Source organism: Carcharhinus amblyrhynchos, chromosome 1 (genome assembly GCF_965287045.1).
Source record: "Carcharhinus amblyrhynchos chromosome 1, sCarAmb.v2.hapA, whole genome shotgun sequence".
In the NCBI taxonomy this organism is placed as follows: domain Eukaryota; kingdom Metazoa; phylum Chordata; class Chondrichthyes; order Carcharhiniformes; family Carcharhinidae; genus Carcharhinus; species Carcharhinus amblyrhynchos.
The window spans coordinates 54,194,199-54,213,338 of record NC_137324.1 but is presented as its reverse complement, the minus strand read 5'-3'; the positions used below and the strand labels follow the sequence as shown (position 1 = coordinate 54,213,338).

General features: G+C 42.3%; 1 protein-coding gene across 1 annotated transcript in view; it reads left to right on the top strand.

The window, feature by feature from the left end:
- Nucleotides 1–19,140, top strand: part of dcc (DCC netrin 1 receptor) — an 844,821-nt gene that overhangs the window by 590,649 nt on the left and 235,032 nt on the right. The window contains exon 12 of the mRNA XM_080199927.1: nt 4,441–4,490. Within this exon, the coding sequence (XP_080056053.1) occupies nt 4,441–4,490 (50 nt within the window). The remainder of the gene's footprint in view (nt 1–4,440; nt 4,491–19,140) is intronic.

Sequence of the window (19,140 nt, the reverse complement as noted above, 5' to 3'; positions counted from 1 at the left end):
GCCGGTAAAATTCCATCCAATGTTTCAAGTCTGTGTGACTTCTTCAGAGACCTGGTGGCAGGAGTGGAAGCAGGCCAGAGCAATATGGACGTGAAATATTAACTCTGTTTCTCTCTCCACAGATACTGCCAGATCTGCTGAGTTTTTCCAGCACTTTTTGTTTTTTTTTTAATTTCAGATGTCCAGCATCTGCAAAACTTTATTTTTAATCATCTAAGCATTATTTCTTAGGACACTAATACGCTAATCTTTCAGAAAGGCTAACCCTTGTCAATGTCTGAACACAACTAATCTATGCACTTTCCAGCACGCCCTTCCTAGATTACTGCCATTTCAGGAAATGGACTAAAATCACTCTCCATTCCTATGGGTTCACATCTCCCTGATTCACCAAGTTGTAATATGCAGTGACCATCATAGATCCTCTTCCTTAGCCCTCTGAGAATTTCTAAAATGCCTTTTAACAGTAAGGCCCGCTCTATCAGCCTCTTCTCCTGGTATCACACGAATGAATCTTCCAGGCTCTTTAGATTACCACAGAATGTATATGACACTATCCTTGCTCGCGCATTCTGCTTAGTTGTTTGCAGAAAACCAAAAGCATTTTTCTCTCTGCTGATCACACTAACTGCTACTTTTTTGTCTCTGTGAAACTTCTTTCTGTCCAAAAACAAGGAGGCAATGGCATAGTGGTATTGTCACTGTGTTAGTAATCCAGAGACCCAAAATAATGCCCTGGGATCCTGGATTTGAATCCTGCTACATTGATGATAGAATCTGAATGCAATAAAAAAAAATCCCCTCTGTCCACTGCACTTGTAATATCTTCAAATAATTCCACTGAAGTAGTTAAACATGATCTGCCTTTCATGAACCCATGCTATGCCTTCCTAGTGGGACAATCTCTGTCCAGGTATCTCACTATTTCTTACTTGATGATAGATTCATGCATTTTCCCCACTACAGAAGTTAAGCTAATGAGTCTATAGTTACCCGCTTTTTGCCTACCTCCTTTTTTAAACAATGGCATCACATTTTCTGTTTTCCAATCTGTTGGAATCACCCCAGAGTCCAGCAAATTTTGATAAGTTACCACAAGTTAATTTGCTATTTCTCCTGCCATCTCTTAATACCCTGGGATGCATTACATCAGGTCCAGGAGACATGTCTACCTTTAGCCCCATCAGCTTACCTAACACTGTTTCTTTAGTGATAATGATAGTTTTTAGGTCCTCACCTACCATAGCCTTCTCGTCATCAGTTTTTGGCATGTTGCTTGTGTCTCCTACTGTGAAGACCAATACAAAATACCTGTTCAATGCTTGGGTCATTTCCTCATTTCTCACTATTAAATCCCCCTTTTCATCCTCTAAAGGACCAAGGTTTACTTTAACCATTCTTTTTCATTTTATGTATTTGTAGAAAATTTTGTCACCTGTTTTTATAGTCTGAGCTAGTTTACGCTCATAATCTATCTTTCTTTTCCTTATAGTTTTTTTGTGGCTTTCTATTCACCTTTAAAGATATCCCAATTCTCTAGTTTCCCATTCATTTTTGCTGCTTTGCATGCATCTTCTTTCAGTTTGATCCCTGTTTTATTTCTTTCAATATCAGTGGCTGATTAGTCCTTTTTCTAAAGTCTTCCTTATCACGGGTATATAATTCTGCTGAGTACTGTGAAAAATCACTTTGGAAGTCTTCCACTGTTCCTCAGTTGTCCCACTATAAAGTTTTTGTTCCCAGTCTATTTTAGATAACTCCTCCCTCATCTTATTGTAGTCTCCTTTGTTTGGGCACAAGACACTCGTATTGGATTTTGCCTTCTCACGCTTTATCTGTATTTTAAATTCCACCATACGGTGATCTCACCTTCTGAGAGGATCCCTAACTGTGAGATCATGAATTATTATTCTGGTCTCATTACGCAGGACCAGAACTAGAATAGCTTGCTCATAGAATCCCTACAATGCAGAAGGAGGCCACTCAGCCTATCGAGCCTGCACTGACAGCAATCCCATCCAGGCCCTATCCCCATTACCCAAATTATTTACCCTGTTAATCCCCTGACACTAAGAGAGAATTTAACATGGCCAATCAACCTAATGCGCCAGATCTTTGAAGTGCAGGAGGAAACTGGAACACCTGGAGGAAACTCACACAGATCCAGGGAGGATGAGCAAACTCCACGCAGACAGTCACCTGAGGCTGGAATTGAACGTGGATCCCTGGTGCTGTGAGACAGCAGTGCTAACATTGTGCCACCATGCCACCCTCTGTTGGTTACATTACACACTGTTGGAGGAAACTATTATGGGTACATTCAATGAATTTCCCCTCAAGGCTGCCTTGACCAACCAGATTTGACCTATTGACATGTAGACTTAAGTACCCCATGATAATTGCCATACCATTTTTACATGCATCAGTCATTGCAGCACAGTAGCACAGTGGTTAGTACTGCTGCTTCACAGCACCAGGGACCTGGATTCGATTCCTGGCTTGAGTTACCATCTATGTGGAGTTTTAACGCTCTCTGCTGTCTGCATATGTTTCCCCTGGGTGCTCCAGTTTCCTCCCACATTCTGAAAGACGTGCCGGTTAGGTCCATTGACCCGAACACACACTGGAGTGTGGTGATTAGGAGAATTTCACAGTAACTTTATTGCAGTGTTAATGTAAGCCTTACACATGACTAATAAATAAACTTTCCTAGCTTGTTTATTTATCGCCCTATCGTGATGTTTAGACTATGCCTATCAGTAGCTTTTTCTCCTTACTATTTTTAATTTCCATCCAAATGGATTCAATGCTTTTCTCCATCTCTCCCTACACCCTGATATCATCCTTAAATATCAAAGCACATGGCATTGCGGATCATGTTTTAAGATGGATAGAAAGCTGGTTTGCGAATAGGAAGCAAAGAGTTGGCATAAATGGCACTTTCTCTGATTGGCAGTCAGTGACCAATGGAGTGCTGCAGAGTTTTTGCTAGGACCCCAACTGCTCACACTATAAATGATTTGGATGAGGGAACCAAATTTGAAATTGATACGAAGTTGGGTGAGAGGGTGAGCTGTGAGGAGGATGTAGAGATATTTCAGCATGATTTGGACAAGCTGTAAAAGTGAGCAGATGCAGTATAATGTGGATAAATGTGTGGTTATCCACTTCAGTGGTAATGATGGAAAGGCAGATTATTATTTGAATGGGTATAAATTGATAGAGTTGTATACTCAATGCGACTTAGATGTCCTTGTGCATCAGTCACTGAAAGTGCACAGGCAGTGAAGAAGGCAAGTGGTATGTTGTATCTTGGCCTTCATAGTAAGAGGGTTTGAGAATAGGGAGCGAATGTTTTGCTGCAGTTGTATTGGTGAGGCCACACCTGGAGTATTTTGTGCAATTTTGGTATCCTTAGCTTGCTATAGAGGGAGTATAGTGAAGTTTTACCAGGCTGATTCCTGGATGGCAGGACTGCCATAGGAGGAGAGACTAAATCAGTTAGGATTATAGTCACTGGACTTTAAAAGAACAAGAATGGATCTCACAGAAACTTATAAAATTCTGATAGGGTTTGACAAGGTAGATTCAAAAAGAATTTCCCAGAATCATAGAATCCCTACAGAGTAGAAAGTGGCCATTTGGCCCATCAAGTCTGCACCAACTTTTCAACAGAGCATCTTCCCAAAGCCCTCTAATATATTTAAGACGGGGGTAGATAGGTTTTTGGTAGGCAAGGGGATTAAGGGTTATGGGGAGAAAGCGGGGAAGTGGAACTGAGCCACTTCAGATCAGCCATGATCTTATTGAATGGCAGGGCAGGCTCAAAGGGCTAGATGGCCTACTCCTGCTCCTATTTCTTATGTTCTTATGTTCTCTTCCCATAATCCCATGTATTTACCCCACTAATTCCCTTAATCGACACATCTAGGGGCATTAGAGTCATATTTTGAGGATAAGGGATAAACCTTTTTAGAACTGAGGCGAGGAGAAATTTCTTCTCCCGGAGAGTGGTTGGTGTGTAAAATTCAGTACCACAGAATGTAGTTGAGGCCAAAAACATTGCGTGATTTCAAGAAGAAATTAGATATACCTCTTGGAGCTGAAGGGATCAAGGGATATGAGGGGAAGGCAGGATCAGCATATTGAATTCAATGATCAGCCATGATCAAAATGAATGGTGGAGCAGGCTCAAAGGACTGATTGACCTACTCCTGCTACTAGTCTCTATGTATGTTTCTATGTACCCAGCTAATCAAGCTGGCTTCCAAGCTGAGAGTTAAACTTCAGAGTGTGTGAGGGAATTCTGACATGTGGGATTCTCACACCTTTCTGACCCCACCATCCAATTAATTAAACATTCAGCTCATTATAAAGCATAACTTGCTCAGTGCTTTCTTTTCCTTTACTAAATTATCTGGTCTTCTTCTGTTCTTGCAGTGCCTGGTGCATCCCCGCAGAACATTTCACTGGAGGTGGCAAATTCTCGAGTAAGTATAGAAACCTCTTTCTTTTTACCACATGGAGTCTGCTTGAAGTTCAATTTCAATGATCTCAAGACACAGGCAATGGGATGGGGCAAATGTTTCTGTGTTTTTGTGGTGTATGTGACTGAGAAAAGGGTGAAAAAAAGAGTCATTCTTGTCAGGCTATCTATATTAAAAAAATATAATTGGTTAATGTTTTGACCTGAGGTTCTTACAGATGGATCTTAATTATATCTGGAATTGATCATTTATTTTTTCCACTTCAGTTCAGCATTTATGCTATATAATGGATATTGTTGTTTGTCTAAAGTGTTTTGTGCATTGAGACATCCCGCCATCACAGCTGAGTGAATAGAAAATACGTTGGATTGTCGCTGACCTATGCAATGGGTCATCCTTACAGTAAAGTGACAAATTTACAATGGTCCTTTGCTTTTTTTTTATTCATTCATTTGTGAGACATGGACATCACTGGCTGGCCAGCATTTATTGCCCATCACTACTTTTTAATTTGATTTGATTTATTATTGTCACATGTATTAGTATACAGTGAAACCTATTGTTTCTTAAACACTACACAGACAAAACATACCATGCATAGAGAAGGAAAGGAGAGAGTGCAGAATGTAGTGCCACAGTCATAGCTAGGGTGTAGGGAAAGGTCAACTTAATGCGAGTTAGGTCCATTCAAAAGTCTGATGGCAGCAGGGAAGAAACTGTTCTTGAGTCAATTGGTACATGTCTTCCGACTTTGTATCTTTTCCCAATGAAAGAAGGTGGATGAGAGTATATCTGGGGCACATGGGATCCTTGATTATGCTGGCTGCTTTTCCAAGGCAGCAGGACATGTAGATAGTGTTAATGGATGGGAGGCTGGTTTAAAGGATGGATTGGGCTGTGTTCATAACTTTTTTTGGTTTCTTGCATTCTTGGATTGAGCAGCAGCCATACCAAGCTGTGATACAATCAGAAAGAATGCTTTCTATGGTGCCTCTATAAAGGTTGCTGAGAATCTAAACAGACATGCCAAACTTCCTTCATCTTCTGAGAAAATAGAGGTGTTGGTGGGCTTTCTTAACTATAGTGTCAGTATGGGGGGTCCAGGACAGGTTATTGGTGATCTGGACTCCTAAAAAATGGAAGGTCCCAACCATTTCTATTTTGTCCTCACTGAAGTAGACAGAGGCATGTTTTCCACTATGCTTCCTGAAGTGTATGGCAATCTCCTTTGGTTTGTTGACATTGAGGGAAAGATTATTGTCACTTGAAAAGGTGGTGGTGAGTCGCCTTCTTGAATCGCTGTGGTCCATGTGCTCGGGGTTGACACACAATGCTGTTAGGGAGGGAATTCCAGGATTTTGACCCAGGTATTGTGAAGGAATGGCGATATATTTCCAAGTCAGGATGGTGAGTGGCTTGTACAGGTGGTGTTCCCATGTATCTGCTGCCCTTGTCCTCCTAGATTGAAGTGGTCATGGGTTTGAAAGGTGCTGTCTAAGATTCTTTGGTGAATTGCTGCAGTGCATCTTGTACGTAGTACATACTGCTGTTACTGAACATCAGTGGTGGAGGGGATGAATGTTAGTCGATGTGATGCCAATCAAGCGGGCTGTTTTGCCCTGGATGGTATCAAGTTTCTTGAGGGTTCTATGATTTCTATGATTCTTATGTGTGAGCTACAGAAGATGCAAAATGAGCACCCAGGACCAGGGGAGATAGAGGCCTGGAGTCTCCGTCCTCAAAGTGGGTAGGAGAGTCAGGAAGATTCCTAGCCTGGATAATCTGCCTTGGGATAGAGTGCTCACTGAGGTATGATTTTCATGGCTGGGGACTAGGTGCAAGCTGGAGTCAGGCCATTCAGCCAGAGAGAAGTGCTAGGACAGCTACAGGGGCTGCCAGATGCTGAGGTGGGTAATATAAAAGATCTGCCTCAATGCCATGGGGCTTTTTCTCGGTGGATAAAAATCTCAAAGGCCCTCCATTGCTCATCTCTCACACCCACTTCATCCTCCAAATATCCCCATACACCATCCATTCCAATACGTAACCCTTCATCCACTCCCTCAGACTGCTCTTGCCACCCTTGCAAGGCTCTGCTATTTCACCTTTTACTTCATCTCCTGATTCCCTATGCCAGGCCCTGACACTCCCATACCTATTGACCCACTGTACCCTTTCTACAATCAATGGACATCACAGCATAAAGTGGGGTATCATTGGAAGAAGCTCTGAAAAATGTAATCCATTGATTACTTTCTTTCATGAGAAAAAGTCTGGATGCCAAGCTAATAAAAATGGCAATCACCTAGATTCTTTGATGTTTCAAAAATCACAGATCACAAACATTTGAAAATATTTACTTAAGTCAACAAACAGTGTGAAATTGACAACAGTGATCTGAGAGCCTGAGCTGTCAATCTTCTGGGGAGAAGGTGTCCTGTTATTCAAATGGATATTTGGGTTGTCAGCCAAGTGTAAATAATGAGGCAGCTACTTGGTGGAACTCAGCCTCCCAATGATGGTGATGGGAAGCCTGGTCAGTTTTGAGGGCTAAGTCTTATTAGTATTTGTCTAAAGGGCTGCAAGAGACAAACAATCATCCTGGAAAGCTCTGGGGTACCAGAACATCAGACACTGCATCCAAACAAACATGCAGTGCCTCCTGACTTAGTGTCACCTGCAAAATTCAATGTAGAACTTGCTTCCTTCAGCTAAGTCATCAATGTACAGGATTAAAAAGCCAAAGCCACAGTACAGATATCCCTGGAGAACTGTACTTGTCGCAGCCCGCCAATCAGAAGGTGTTCCTTTTATTCCAACTCCTATCTCCCAACCAATTACTGACAGAATGAATAGATACTTAAAAAAGAAAAAACTTCAAGTTTCAGCTCTGTGGGGAAATAGAGATTCAAAGCAAACTTAAATTGAAGATGGGAGCATATGAGCCCTATAGATATGAGTAAAAATACAGGAGAATATGGAAAAACGTTCAGAGAAATAAGAGGCGAGAATCTCAATAAATATTAAAAAGTACAGTCAAACATTCTACAAATGTAGCAGTAAAAAGAATTATTAAGTGTAGGGAGGGATACATAAGAGCATGGGGAGGACAGTGACTTAATAGAAAATGAGCAAAAATCGAAATGGATGTTTAATGGCATCATGGTGTACGGCAGCACGGTGGCACAGTTGTTAGCACAGCTGCCTCACAGCGCCAGGGACCCAGATTCAATTTCTGGCTTAGGACATTGCCTGCGTGGAGCTTGCATGGTCTTCCTATGTTTACGTGGGTTTCCTCCGGGTGTTCTGGTTTCCTCCCACAGACTGAAAGATGCGCTGGCTGGGTGCACTGACCCAAAAAGGCACTGGAGTGTGGTGACTAGGAGAATTTCACAGTAACTTCATTGCAGTGTTAATGTAAGCCTTACTTGTGACTAATAAATAAAATTTAAACTTTAACAAGTACTTCACATCATTTCTGTTTACATCAGAGAATGATTTTTGGTGAATAGTTAAACCCTCAATTACTTAAGATTGGGGAAAGTATAATAAATCTGCGGAGGAAGAAGTCCTTTCACCAAAATCCCTTTATTTACACCCCTAGAAGCCGTACACAGAGTGCAGTCCATTAGCAGGCTATCTCTGGGGTGTCAAAAGAATTGACACTCCCAGTTAAGTTCAAAACAAAGACTCCAAGACTTTGGTTGGCCTGTCAATTGGATCCTTAATCAGGGAGTTCATACTCTAATAGGCCAAGCTCAATGGCCTGATTGAAGTCATCTTACAGAAAGATATATTCTAACAAATTGAAGAAATGTATAAGAGGAGTTAGCTCAATTAAAGGAGGAACCTGACAGAATCTATCAAAGGACACAGAGGGAAATGAATGCAGAAAGAGCAGAGACTCCAGTGGTAGTGGAAGCACTTCATTCTAATATGGGGGATGTCTGTTCCACACATGAACCCCACCATTCTGGCATCCAGTATAAAATCTTTTCCACTTGAAATGGGCATCCAGGATTGCTGGACAGCTAGCAGTAAGTATACTGGAGAACGTGCAAAAGGACATGATTAGAAAAGGATTTAAATACTAGGTTAAGCAGTTGGATTCTCTGACCTTACCTGTGACTAGGATTCTCCCGAGTGCCAAATTCTCTATTCTCGCTGGTGGCAGTGACAGGTCATGATGGATAGAGAATTCTGGCCAGGAATTTTAGTTTCAACGTGTTGTGGAAGGAGACAGCATTGCAATTTAGTCTTTGTGAAATGTAATCACTGCTATAATTTCAGAAATGTGGCAGCCCATTTGCCACACAGCAAGGTCCCACAAACTGTAATGAGAAAATGAGCAGATAATTTTTTTTTTCAGTAATTTTGATTGAGGGCTATATATTTAGTGAGGACTGCAGGGAAAATTCCCTTGTCTTTTTAGAGCAGAATTATTTACATCCAACTGAGAAGGCAGGAAGGCCCTCACTTTAATGTCTCATCTACAGAACCATCACTTCTGATTGTATTGCCTTAGAACAATCCCTAAGTGCCAGCCTGGATTACATGCTCGAGTCTCTGATGTGGACCCCAAGCTTCTGACTGCTCCTGAACTGTTGACTGGTATCATTGGGTTGAGATGAAAATGGGCGGAGGGGGGAAGCCATTTCTAAGCAATGCTTGGAACTTTTTTTTTCAGAAAAAAGGAAAATAAAATCAACCATAAAGCTTCACTCTATCCAGATCTTAGAAACTCTGCAACATTAAGGCTTGGGGATTCTGGACAAACCACTCATAATTAGTCTGCCTAGAGACCTGAAATGCAATCATAAATTCTTCATCTGCACAAATACCTACAATAAAAAAGGTGTTCCAATTGCATGAGTGACTGACTGTACAATATTCATAAAGTATGACAACTGCTTTTCCCAATGCTTCCCTTATGCTAGAGTTTCAGATTTATCACCTCTGGTTTCCAAACAAAACAAAAATATCTGCCTCACTCCATACATACAAAATGTGTGATTTTTTTTAAAAGGAAACACGTTTCTCTTTTAATTTACTTCAATGGAAGATCTCAGAGGTGAAAATTATACAGGAGTAACATGTTTTGTGAAATGATCTATTGCAGTTCCCAAGGAAGAAGCACTCATGTGCTCTCTTTTTTGAGGCTTAAGGCTGTACCTTTATGGCTATGTGGAGACAAGAGAACATAGATTAAAATTCAGTGCTGGAGGTAAAAATAAAATCAATAGAAAGGTAAAACAATATACCTCCAATTTATTAGGAATGTCACAATGAGTACTAAATAATAAAAAGGGACCAGCTGAAAGCTGAAATCAATCTTGCAATGCCCTGTAGTTTTTAGAAGAGGGCAAAGCAATATCCGCTTGATGTTATCTGTGAACATAGATGAAAGAAAGAAAATGTTGCAGAACTGTGGCATTAAGTTAGTTTGATTATTTTTATTAAATAATTTAGATTACATTGTCTAGTTCCCTATGCCAACCCATTCTTCCCAAATCCATTTGAACTATCTAACCTCAAGCTTTAAACCAGCAGGCTTTCCCTTTCAAGCTTGTCCACACCCGATCACTTCCTTTGCCGGATCAGAGATCTTGGGCTCCTGACTGACACTGACGTGATGCTATTGTAACAATGTTTAGTGGCAATGAGGAAAGCAACTCTGATGTCGGGATGCACTAAAAGGCCCAATTTTGAACTGAAATAGTGGGGTAATTCCTGTCACTTCACAAATCACTGGTGCAGTTGCACTTAAATCATTGTGTATAGTTCTAGCTGTCTCAACACAACAGCAGATTGCTGAGGACTTATAAAAAGGGAATCCAGAATGATTGAGGGGATGGAGGGGCTGGTTATGAGCAGCGATTACATGAATTGCACAACATTTTCACTGGAAAGAGAAGGCTGAGAGGTCTTGGTGATTGAAAGATATGAGGTACTATAGACCATGAATGACAGTGCAGGAGGAAGACGAGGAAGGAGTCTGAATTCAAAGCTAATCTGTAGAAACATTGATCTCAGTATTAATCTCCCCACACTCATTCCACATGGGGAGGACCAGAGGGAAGTTAAGAAATCAGATATGTGCAATGTGACCCCCTAACCTGCTGAATACTCGCTTACTGCCTTTCTATGGAAGATTAATTTTTAATTTACCTGTCTTCTCTGGTTCTACTGTTCTGGACAGAAGGCCATGATCTGCATTATTTATAATAAAAGCAAAACAATGCGGATGCTGGAATCTGAAACAAAAACAGAAAATGCTGGAAAATCTCGGCAGGTCTGAAAGCATCTGTGGGGAGAGAACAGAACCAATGCTTCGAGTCGAGATGACCGTTCTTCAGACTGTCCATTGAGTGGTCGGAATGTGTGAAAGACAGAACAGAATTACAGATTGTTAAGGAAATATTCCAGCATGATGCCACTACTCAACACATCTTCCCTCACTCCCTGTCAATGTTCTGCAGGGACCATTCTCTCCAAGACACACTGGTCTGCTCCTCAATTACACCAACACCTCACCCCTTGCCCATGGCAATTTCCCATGCCACCATAGAAATGCATCACCTGCCCCTTTACCTGTTCCCTGCTCACCATTCCAGTGCTCAAATAATCCTTTCAGATGAAGCAGGTCTCACCTGCACCTTTGTCAACCTGGTCTATTGCATTCTCTGCTCCCAATGCAGTCAACTCTACATTGGAGAGACCAAAGGCAAACTGACTACTTTGCAGAACACCCTTGGTTTATCTGTAAGCAGGACCCAGACCTTCCTGTCGCTTGCCACTTCAACATATTACCCTGCTCTCCTGTCCACATGTCCATCCTTGGTCTTTAGCAATGTTCTAGTGAAGCCTAACATAAACTGGAAGAACAGCAACCTTATCTTCTGACTGGGCACTTTACAGCTTTCTAGACTGAACGTTGAGTTCAACAACTTCACCTTCACCTTCGCCCCATTTCCATTTATTTATTCAATTTCTTCTTTTCATGTCATCCATCCATTTTAATCACTTTTCATTCTTATTTCTATTTTTCCCCATCTTAAATCTCACTCTCCAGATCATATTTGGACATTAATCCCCAGTGGATGCTGTGCTGCACATTTCTGCAAAAGTCGGGCTTTGAAGACCTTGCGTGCATCGGGATGTCAAGCTGGTGGAATTCGCACGTGCTTGGCAATCTGATGATCATCACCGCTGCTCAGAAGATCCAGGCCATCTGGGCATTTTGTAAATGAGCATTTTGAAACATGACAAAGCGTTCTTAACAGGTGCTGATGACATTTGGCGTTCAGTTTCCAAAGCTTTCCACCACTGGGAGATTTCCTTGCCTTGAGCTTAGCTCTGTTGTTGATTAATTGATAGGAATTCATTATTGTCATGAATAAGTTATCATTGGAGGTCGGTTGGCCAGACAGCTGGTTTGTGATGCAAAACGATGCCAAATGTGTGGGTTCAACTTCTGTACAGGAAGGCCCGCCTTCTCAAACATTCCCCTAAGGTGTGGTGATCCTTAGGTTTCATGGAGTACACCAGAATGATAGGGAGTGGGATAGCTTGATCTTGTGTTCGGACATAGCTCGGCACAACATTGAGAGCCAGAGGGCGTGTACTGTGCTGTACTGTTCTATGTTCTATGTTCTAAATCACCACCAGTCAGCCTTTCCCCTCAGAGGGGAGAGCAGTCTATAGTCACCTGGGATAATGGCGACTTTACCTTTATCATCATCATTGAACGATGTGACTCCGCAGATGGCAGAGAGCTGGAGGTGGAGGTTGGTCTCTTCTCCTACAGCAATTCCTATGTTCATAGAATAGCAAAGATTTGCTCGCTTGAGCTTACAGTGGTGATTCTTTTCTTTGCATGGGAACTGAGTGGATTCTTCTGCCCCTGCCCTTTCCACTAGGGCAAATTTGGCATTTAATTGGGAGGAAGGGTATTGTGTAGGGACTCATACACCTTCTTGTCTCCAGCCTTCTGAAGTCTGTGGCAGAAAAGCCCAAAGCTGACTTCCACTGCAGTACCAATTAACCCATCCCCAGACAGGTGGCAGTGAGCTAACCAGGCAGGGATCAACAAACTAACCTGGTGTGTTTGTTTTTGGGCTTCTGGGAGGGTGGAGGAGCAGCCCCTTACCCAAAGGCACTCAGTGTCTGATCGAGAGGCCCAGCATAAGGAGGGAGGGCCCATAGAAAGTTACCCTACAGCAGTTCTGCCAAAGCCCAATTCCTACCGTCCTCTTTGTTTCCTCCTCATGATCACCCTCCTACGCTTTGGTCTCTCCTTTAGTTCCAAGTCCACTACCACTTCCACCTAGAAGGACAACGGCAACAGATAAATGGGAACATCATCACCTGCAAGTTCCCCGGCAAGGCGCTCACCACTCTGATTTGGAAATATATCGCCCATTGTTCTGTCGCAGTGACTGGGTCAAAATCCTGGAATTCCCTCCCTAATGGCATTGTAGGTCAACCCACAGAACACAGACTGCTGCGATTCAAGGAGCTCACCACAACCTTGTCAAGAGCAACTACAGATGGGCCATAAATGCTGGCCAGCCAGCGACACACATGTCCCCAAATGAATAAAAAGTTCACCACCTCAGATTCATGTTATTCCAGCAGCAACTATTGTCTCCTTCCCCAAGCTGCTGAGTTCACGAGAGCTGCTGCCTTTGATTGGCTGGCAGATCTCAGCAGGCGGGACTTCTGCCTCTAGGATCCTTGACCCCCAAGGGAAGACTGGCTACTGACCTGCCAAGTGCCTGAATGCACTTGATATGGTATTCCTTCCTTAAAAGGGACAAAGCCAGGAGTCTCACTGGTTTTCCAACAGGCAGCTGAGCCCCTTGTCACCCTGCTAAAATTCCATCCACCAAATCTAATCCCTGGTCCCCTGATTCTCCATAACTTTCAATACTGCTCATTTTTCAAGATTTTCCAGATCTTCTGCTGGCAGAATTTTCCTGTCCCCCTGAGGTGGATGGATTTTGAATGGCTTGCTGCACTTGGCACAGTTTGACCTGCCGCACTGGGCCGAAAAAAACAGAATTTGTAAAATAACCTTGGGAGTCCTTATTAAGGTCAACCTTTAATCATCTCAATTTTTTAAAAGAAAGAGTTTTATTTTTGCAGTGTCTCTCTTCATAACTGTAACTATTCATTTCTGATTACATCTGAGTAAATCTGTAACATCTTTCCCGTCACTTTTCCATCCATCCTACAGGGCAGTGCTCAAAAGATTACACAATAATCCAGTTGCTATGCACCTAAGGTCTTGCACAAATTCTTTGTTCCTCTATTATACAGAATAATTATCATGAAGTTGTGAACCATCCTGAAGCCTTGCTAATGAATCTAATTATTTTTTAATTGTTCATTTAAATGTGTCGTGTTGCCAATTTTAGCATTTGCCCACCTAGGGATTAGGTCGGTGGTGGGCAGGACAATGGTGGGTTCGCCACCTGGCATGTGAAAAGATGCCCAGTGGGACATGTAAAATCTAGCCCCATGTAAGAACAAAGTCACAGGAGATCTAAAAGTTAATGTAGAACATTAAGTAGTACTTCTTGGACGAAGGCTGTCGTTGATTGTTTGTGTTTCCTGGAGCATTCCGTTAAAACTGTCCAAACTAATGAACGTGCAGCAAAAATAGTGAATACAGAAAGAGCTCAGCAGGTCAGTCAGTATCCGTTGTGAGAAAAGTTGAGTTAATATTTTACGTGTTAATATGGAGCTGTAGTTTTTCTATGGAAATGGCAGAGACTGTTTCATTGTGAGTATAACACATAAAAGAAAACTAACAACTAGAGGGCTGAAAGAAAACAGGAGTACAAATGACAGTACATGAAAGGCTTGGGATTCATGTGTTTTGTAGGAAGAGCTGATGCTGGAAACATGTTGGTAAAATGCTCTTATCCGGAGATTTAGAGGAGGCTTGAGTTGTCAAAGAAATCAAAAGTTTTACTGTGTAATAATTCTTCATTTGGGAGTGTGCTGCAGTTGGTAAATGTAGATCTTGCAAATATCATCAAATAATTTGAGAATTCAAATATTTCTGCTGTGAATCATCTCTCTTAATTCCTTTGATTCATCCGGCACTTTTATCTTTCACTACATTCCTCTTTTACTTTCCTCCAGTATGAGTTATTTCCATTCTTCTTTATAATTTATTTTTATGCTACCGTCGTTCAATCATTTCCAATCCTACTTTTTCTTCTTCAGTTTCAGGCTTCATAATTTCCCAAATGACTCTCGGTTTATTTCACCCTTTGAATGATTGTTTCTTGATTTGTTTCAAGCTTGGTGGTGTCCTGCACCACAGGCTTGGCTTCTTCAGATGTATTGCTTTGCATAAAACTACAAACAAGGAGATATAGAGAAAAGGTGGTCAAAGGAGAAGTAAAAAAGGGAAAGTACAAACACTTCTCTAGTTCAGTCACCAGTTCAGAAAATGACAAGCAAATGCAGCTTGAATTAACAACTTTCTGGTGTGTTCATTAAAACTAAAATAAAAAATCTGATCATCTTTCTTGTCATAAAAGCCTTGGTAATTCCCAGAATTTGCTATGTCCTGTGGAAAATTCTGCCCTCAGTGATCTCGGTTGCACAGTAACTTGCACGGCTGCCTCACAGCGCCAGGGACCCTATTTTGATTGTTGACTGGGTCACTGTCTGTCTGGAGTTTACACCTTCTCCCCTTGTATGCGTAGGTTTCCTCTGGGTACCCCGGTTTCTTCCCACACTCCAAAGATATGCAGGTTAGGTTGATTGGCCATGCTAAATTGCTGCTTAGTGACAGGAGGATTAGCAAGGTAAATATGTGGGATTACAGGAACAAGGCCTGGATGAGATTGTTGTCGGTGTGGGCTCGATGGGCTGAATGGCCTCCTTATGCACTGTAGGGATTCTATGAAACAAGTTTTTTGTTTCTCAGCTAGGTGATGTTGTGATCTGAACCTCCTGAGTATCTGACATCTTTACTACAAGGATCTTTAAGGGTTAAGTTCAACATTTTGAAGATTGGTGTCTATTACTTGCTGATTGACCTATGAGTGTTATCCTGTTTTTATTTCAGATTTCCCACTGTTGTGTTTTGTTTCCTTATTTATTCGTAACTTATCCTAGTAAAATTTTTCCAGTGCTTTCAAAGTTTAAAGTTTATTTATTATGTCACAAGTTACTGTGAAAATCCCCTAGTCACCACACTCCGGCGCCTGTTCAGGTACACTGAGGGAGAATTTAGTATGGCCAATGCACCTAACCTGCACATTTTTGGACTATGAGAGGAAATCGGAGTACCAGCAAGAAACCCATGCAAACATGTGGAGAACACGCAGACTCCACACAGACAGTGGCCCAAGCCAGGAATCGAACCCAAGTCCTTGGTGCTGTGAGGTAGCAGTGCTAACCATTATGCCACCATGCTGCCCGCTTTTGAGGTTGACAGTTCTCTGTTAATCAGGTAATGATGTTGAATGAAAACAGTTGAGGTCCAAGAATAAGAATATATTCATGACATACTAAACAAAAGGGGGATGGAGTAAGGAGGGAGATTGAAGCAGGGTGCAATAGTTTTTATCATAATCCCATTGTTGGCCTCTGGGTGTTTGTGCTGTGATGTGCATGTACTGTTTTGCTAAGTTACTTTGATGCCTAACTGCCACCATGCAAATTTCCTTGGACCTGAAAGCTTTGAAGACAAGGGGTGAAATCTTACCAAAATATGGCAGTATTATTTCCGGCGAGGAAACTGGCACTTTCTCTTCAGAAACATTTTGCCAAAAGATATCAAAGGGGCTTGTTCTATGCCGTCATGCAGGGGATGAGGCCTCAATACACCAGCAAAGTCTGGCTACACTGAGATCAGGGTGCCATTCTAAAGGGGGTCCTGATTGGAACAGCAATAAACCTCCCTCCCAGCCCACCATGGAGATCTCAAGGGCTCCTTCCCATTTCATCAGAGCCAGCATTAATCTCTGATCACCCTGTTCCCCGTTCAGAGCCGGCATTCACTCTGACTCCCATGATCATTGGCCCCTTTCCCCACCCAACCCACACACTCGGAGCAAGCACCCACCCCTCTTTCCCTCCGATCATTGGTCCCATCACCTCCTCCCACCCACAGTTAGAGCTGGCACCAACCTACCTACCCTCCCTAATAGGCACCGCTGGCATCCCCTGCTCCTCTGTCTGCTCGCGCCTACCACATGTACAAATGAAGCTCCCCCATAAGGCTTCCACTTGGGCCCACTCTTGGCAATGCCTCCTGGCACAGGGTGACACTGCCAGAATGGTATGGATATGGTGCCAACTTGGCAAGGGATAGTGTCCGGGATATTGCTATGCCACTGGTTGGTCATTTCTCTCTCTCTTAGGGGCTGTTCTTATCTTTACATCCCTGGAAGATCCCCAAGACAGGCTCATACCTAGGTAAACCTGCTGTACATTGAGCCAGCGTGACGTCACATTGGCATGTTTGAAAATATGGCGGAGAGCATGGGGCGGGGTGTGCAACATCTGGTGCGGAAACTTGCTAATAACATGGAAATATATTTAAATGATAATAAATCAGGTTCTCACTATTATTCGTGTGAACCCATCGCTAACGAAGGGAGGGGAAGATCCGCGATCACAGTCTCATTGGTGATACCTGAAACTTCCAGATCTTGGGCCCCCACCCGCATTCTCATGAAAGGTGGGAGTGGGCTCAAGATCAGTCCCAAGACCTAATACAGTGAAATGATAGTTGCTTCTATCACTATGTTTCTTACTGTACAGCAGCCCATTAAATCTTTGATAAAAAATATTGATTCTGTTCTGGATCCAAACATTATTTATTCTCTGATCACAAACGCCACCAGCCAACTGTACAAGGAGTCCATAGGACAATTGCATTTTGATGTGTCAACTCCAAAACATGCTTAAGTTTATTCTGATATCCCTGCCTTTCTTCTTAACTCCTTTGAATCCCCCTGTTTCAATTCCATTTAGCAAAAATAATCTCTCTAATCCTCTCTAAGCCCTTTTGCCCTCTCTGCTACTCTTCACAGACCCTAGAATTTTTCTAGTTTCATATGGTACATAATTGAATCTTACCACCTTTAGCTCTTCAACTGTGAATTGACCATCCTCCGATCACTGGCTAGTCCTGGAGCACCCCATCATTGTCATATCAACACATCCCCCCCCCCCCCCAACCCCCACCCCAACCAACCAATTGCTCAATCACTGGCTTCTTGGATTTCTGCAGGCAAGCCCTGATTTTTATTGAATTCAAATTCCACCATCTGGTTTGGTGGGATTCAAACCCAAGTCCCCAGAACATTAGCTGAGCTTCCAGATTAATAGTTTAATGATAATACCACTAGACCATTACCTCCCTCTTCATGTGCCATTTTTGTTTTTATTAACTTATCAGAGGGTAATCTCCTGTGCTGAGGCTCTATATTTTACTACCATTTTCTTGGATGCCACTCAATATGCCCAGTTTGGAGTTCAAGTGGCTATCAGGCCCCATCCAATTGCATTTGCCAAGAATCTGATACTGTTTACGGGTAGGGGTCTCAACTCCTCCTTTTTAACTAGCAGCAATTTGGCATAGGGCACGTATGGTGCAAAATGAGCGCATGCCAATCGCCATATTGAATTCTTAAGTGTCCATTTTGTGCCTCAATTTTTTTTCAACCATCAAATGTTGATAAAGTTTATTTATTTATTAAGCAAAAGTAAGGCTGACATTAACACTACAATGAAGTTACTGTGAAATTCCCCTAGTCACCACAGTCCGGCACCTCTTCAGGGTCAATGCACCAAACCAGCACGTCTTTCAGACAGTTTTATCTACAGGCATTAGTACAATCAGGCAATAATGTATTTCAACCTGTCATTTACCTGAACCCATTTTCCCCCCAACATGAATTAATTTACACTTATTCGCAAAATGTTATACCTGCCACATGCTTGTCCATCCCACTAATGTGCGTCGGTCTTCCTGATGTATTTTCTCATTTTTGTGGCAGTTAAATAAGAAGATTCATTACCCAAGTGTACTTGGTGATTGGGGCCATTTAAAAGACATTATCAGGATGCATTGCACCTATCAGCTGACTGAAGCTCTGCTGAAATCTTTTATTGTAAAGTGCACAATTCCCAGTTAGCATTTTAGGCATGGACTAAAATACATTTATATAGCACCTTTAACGTAGTGAAATGTCCCAAAGGAACTTCATAGGAGCATCATAAAGCAAAGTACTTTGAATTTAAATTCTGTCAAGGCAGCTGGTTTAAAAAACTGGACATGAAAGTTGATTTTTGTAATGGGGGTGATTGTGAGCCTGCACTCTCTGCGGGAATGGCAGCGTATGCTCAAAATCCAGACAGAATCAGAAAGCGCAATTCGTGCCAGTGAGTTCCAGGTTCTGATCTTTCAGCCTCTTCACTGGCGGAGTAGCATGAGACATGCCACAGGACCCCAGGAAACTCATTTTAATGCATTAGCACGTCAATGGTGACCATTTTCTCCGGGACTAGCCCCTCACCGGGCACTTGCATGACATCACGCCAGTGTCATTTACAACAGGTTCTTCCAGACATGAACCTCTCATGGAGGTCTCCCCGAGGGTGTAAAGGTGAGTATAGG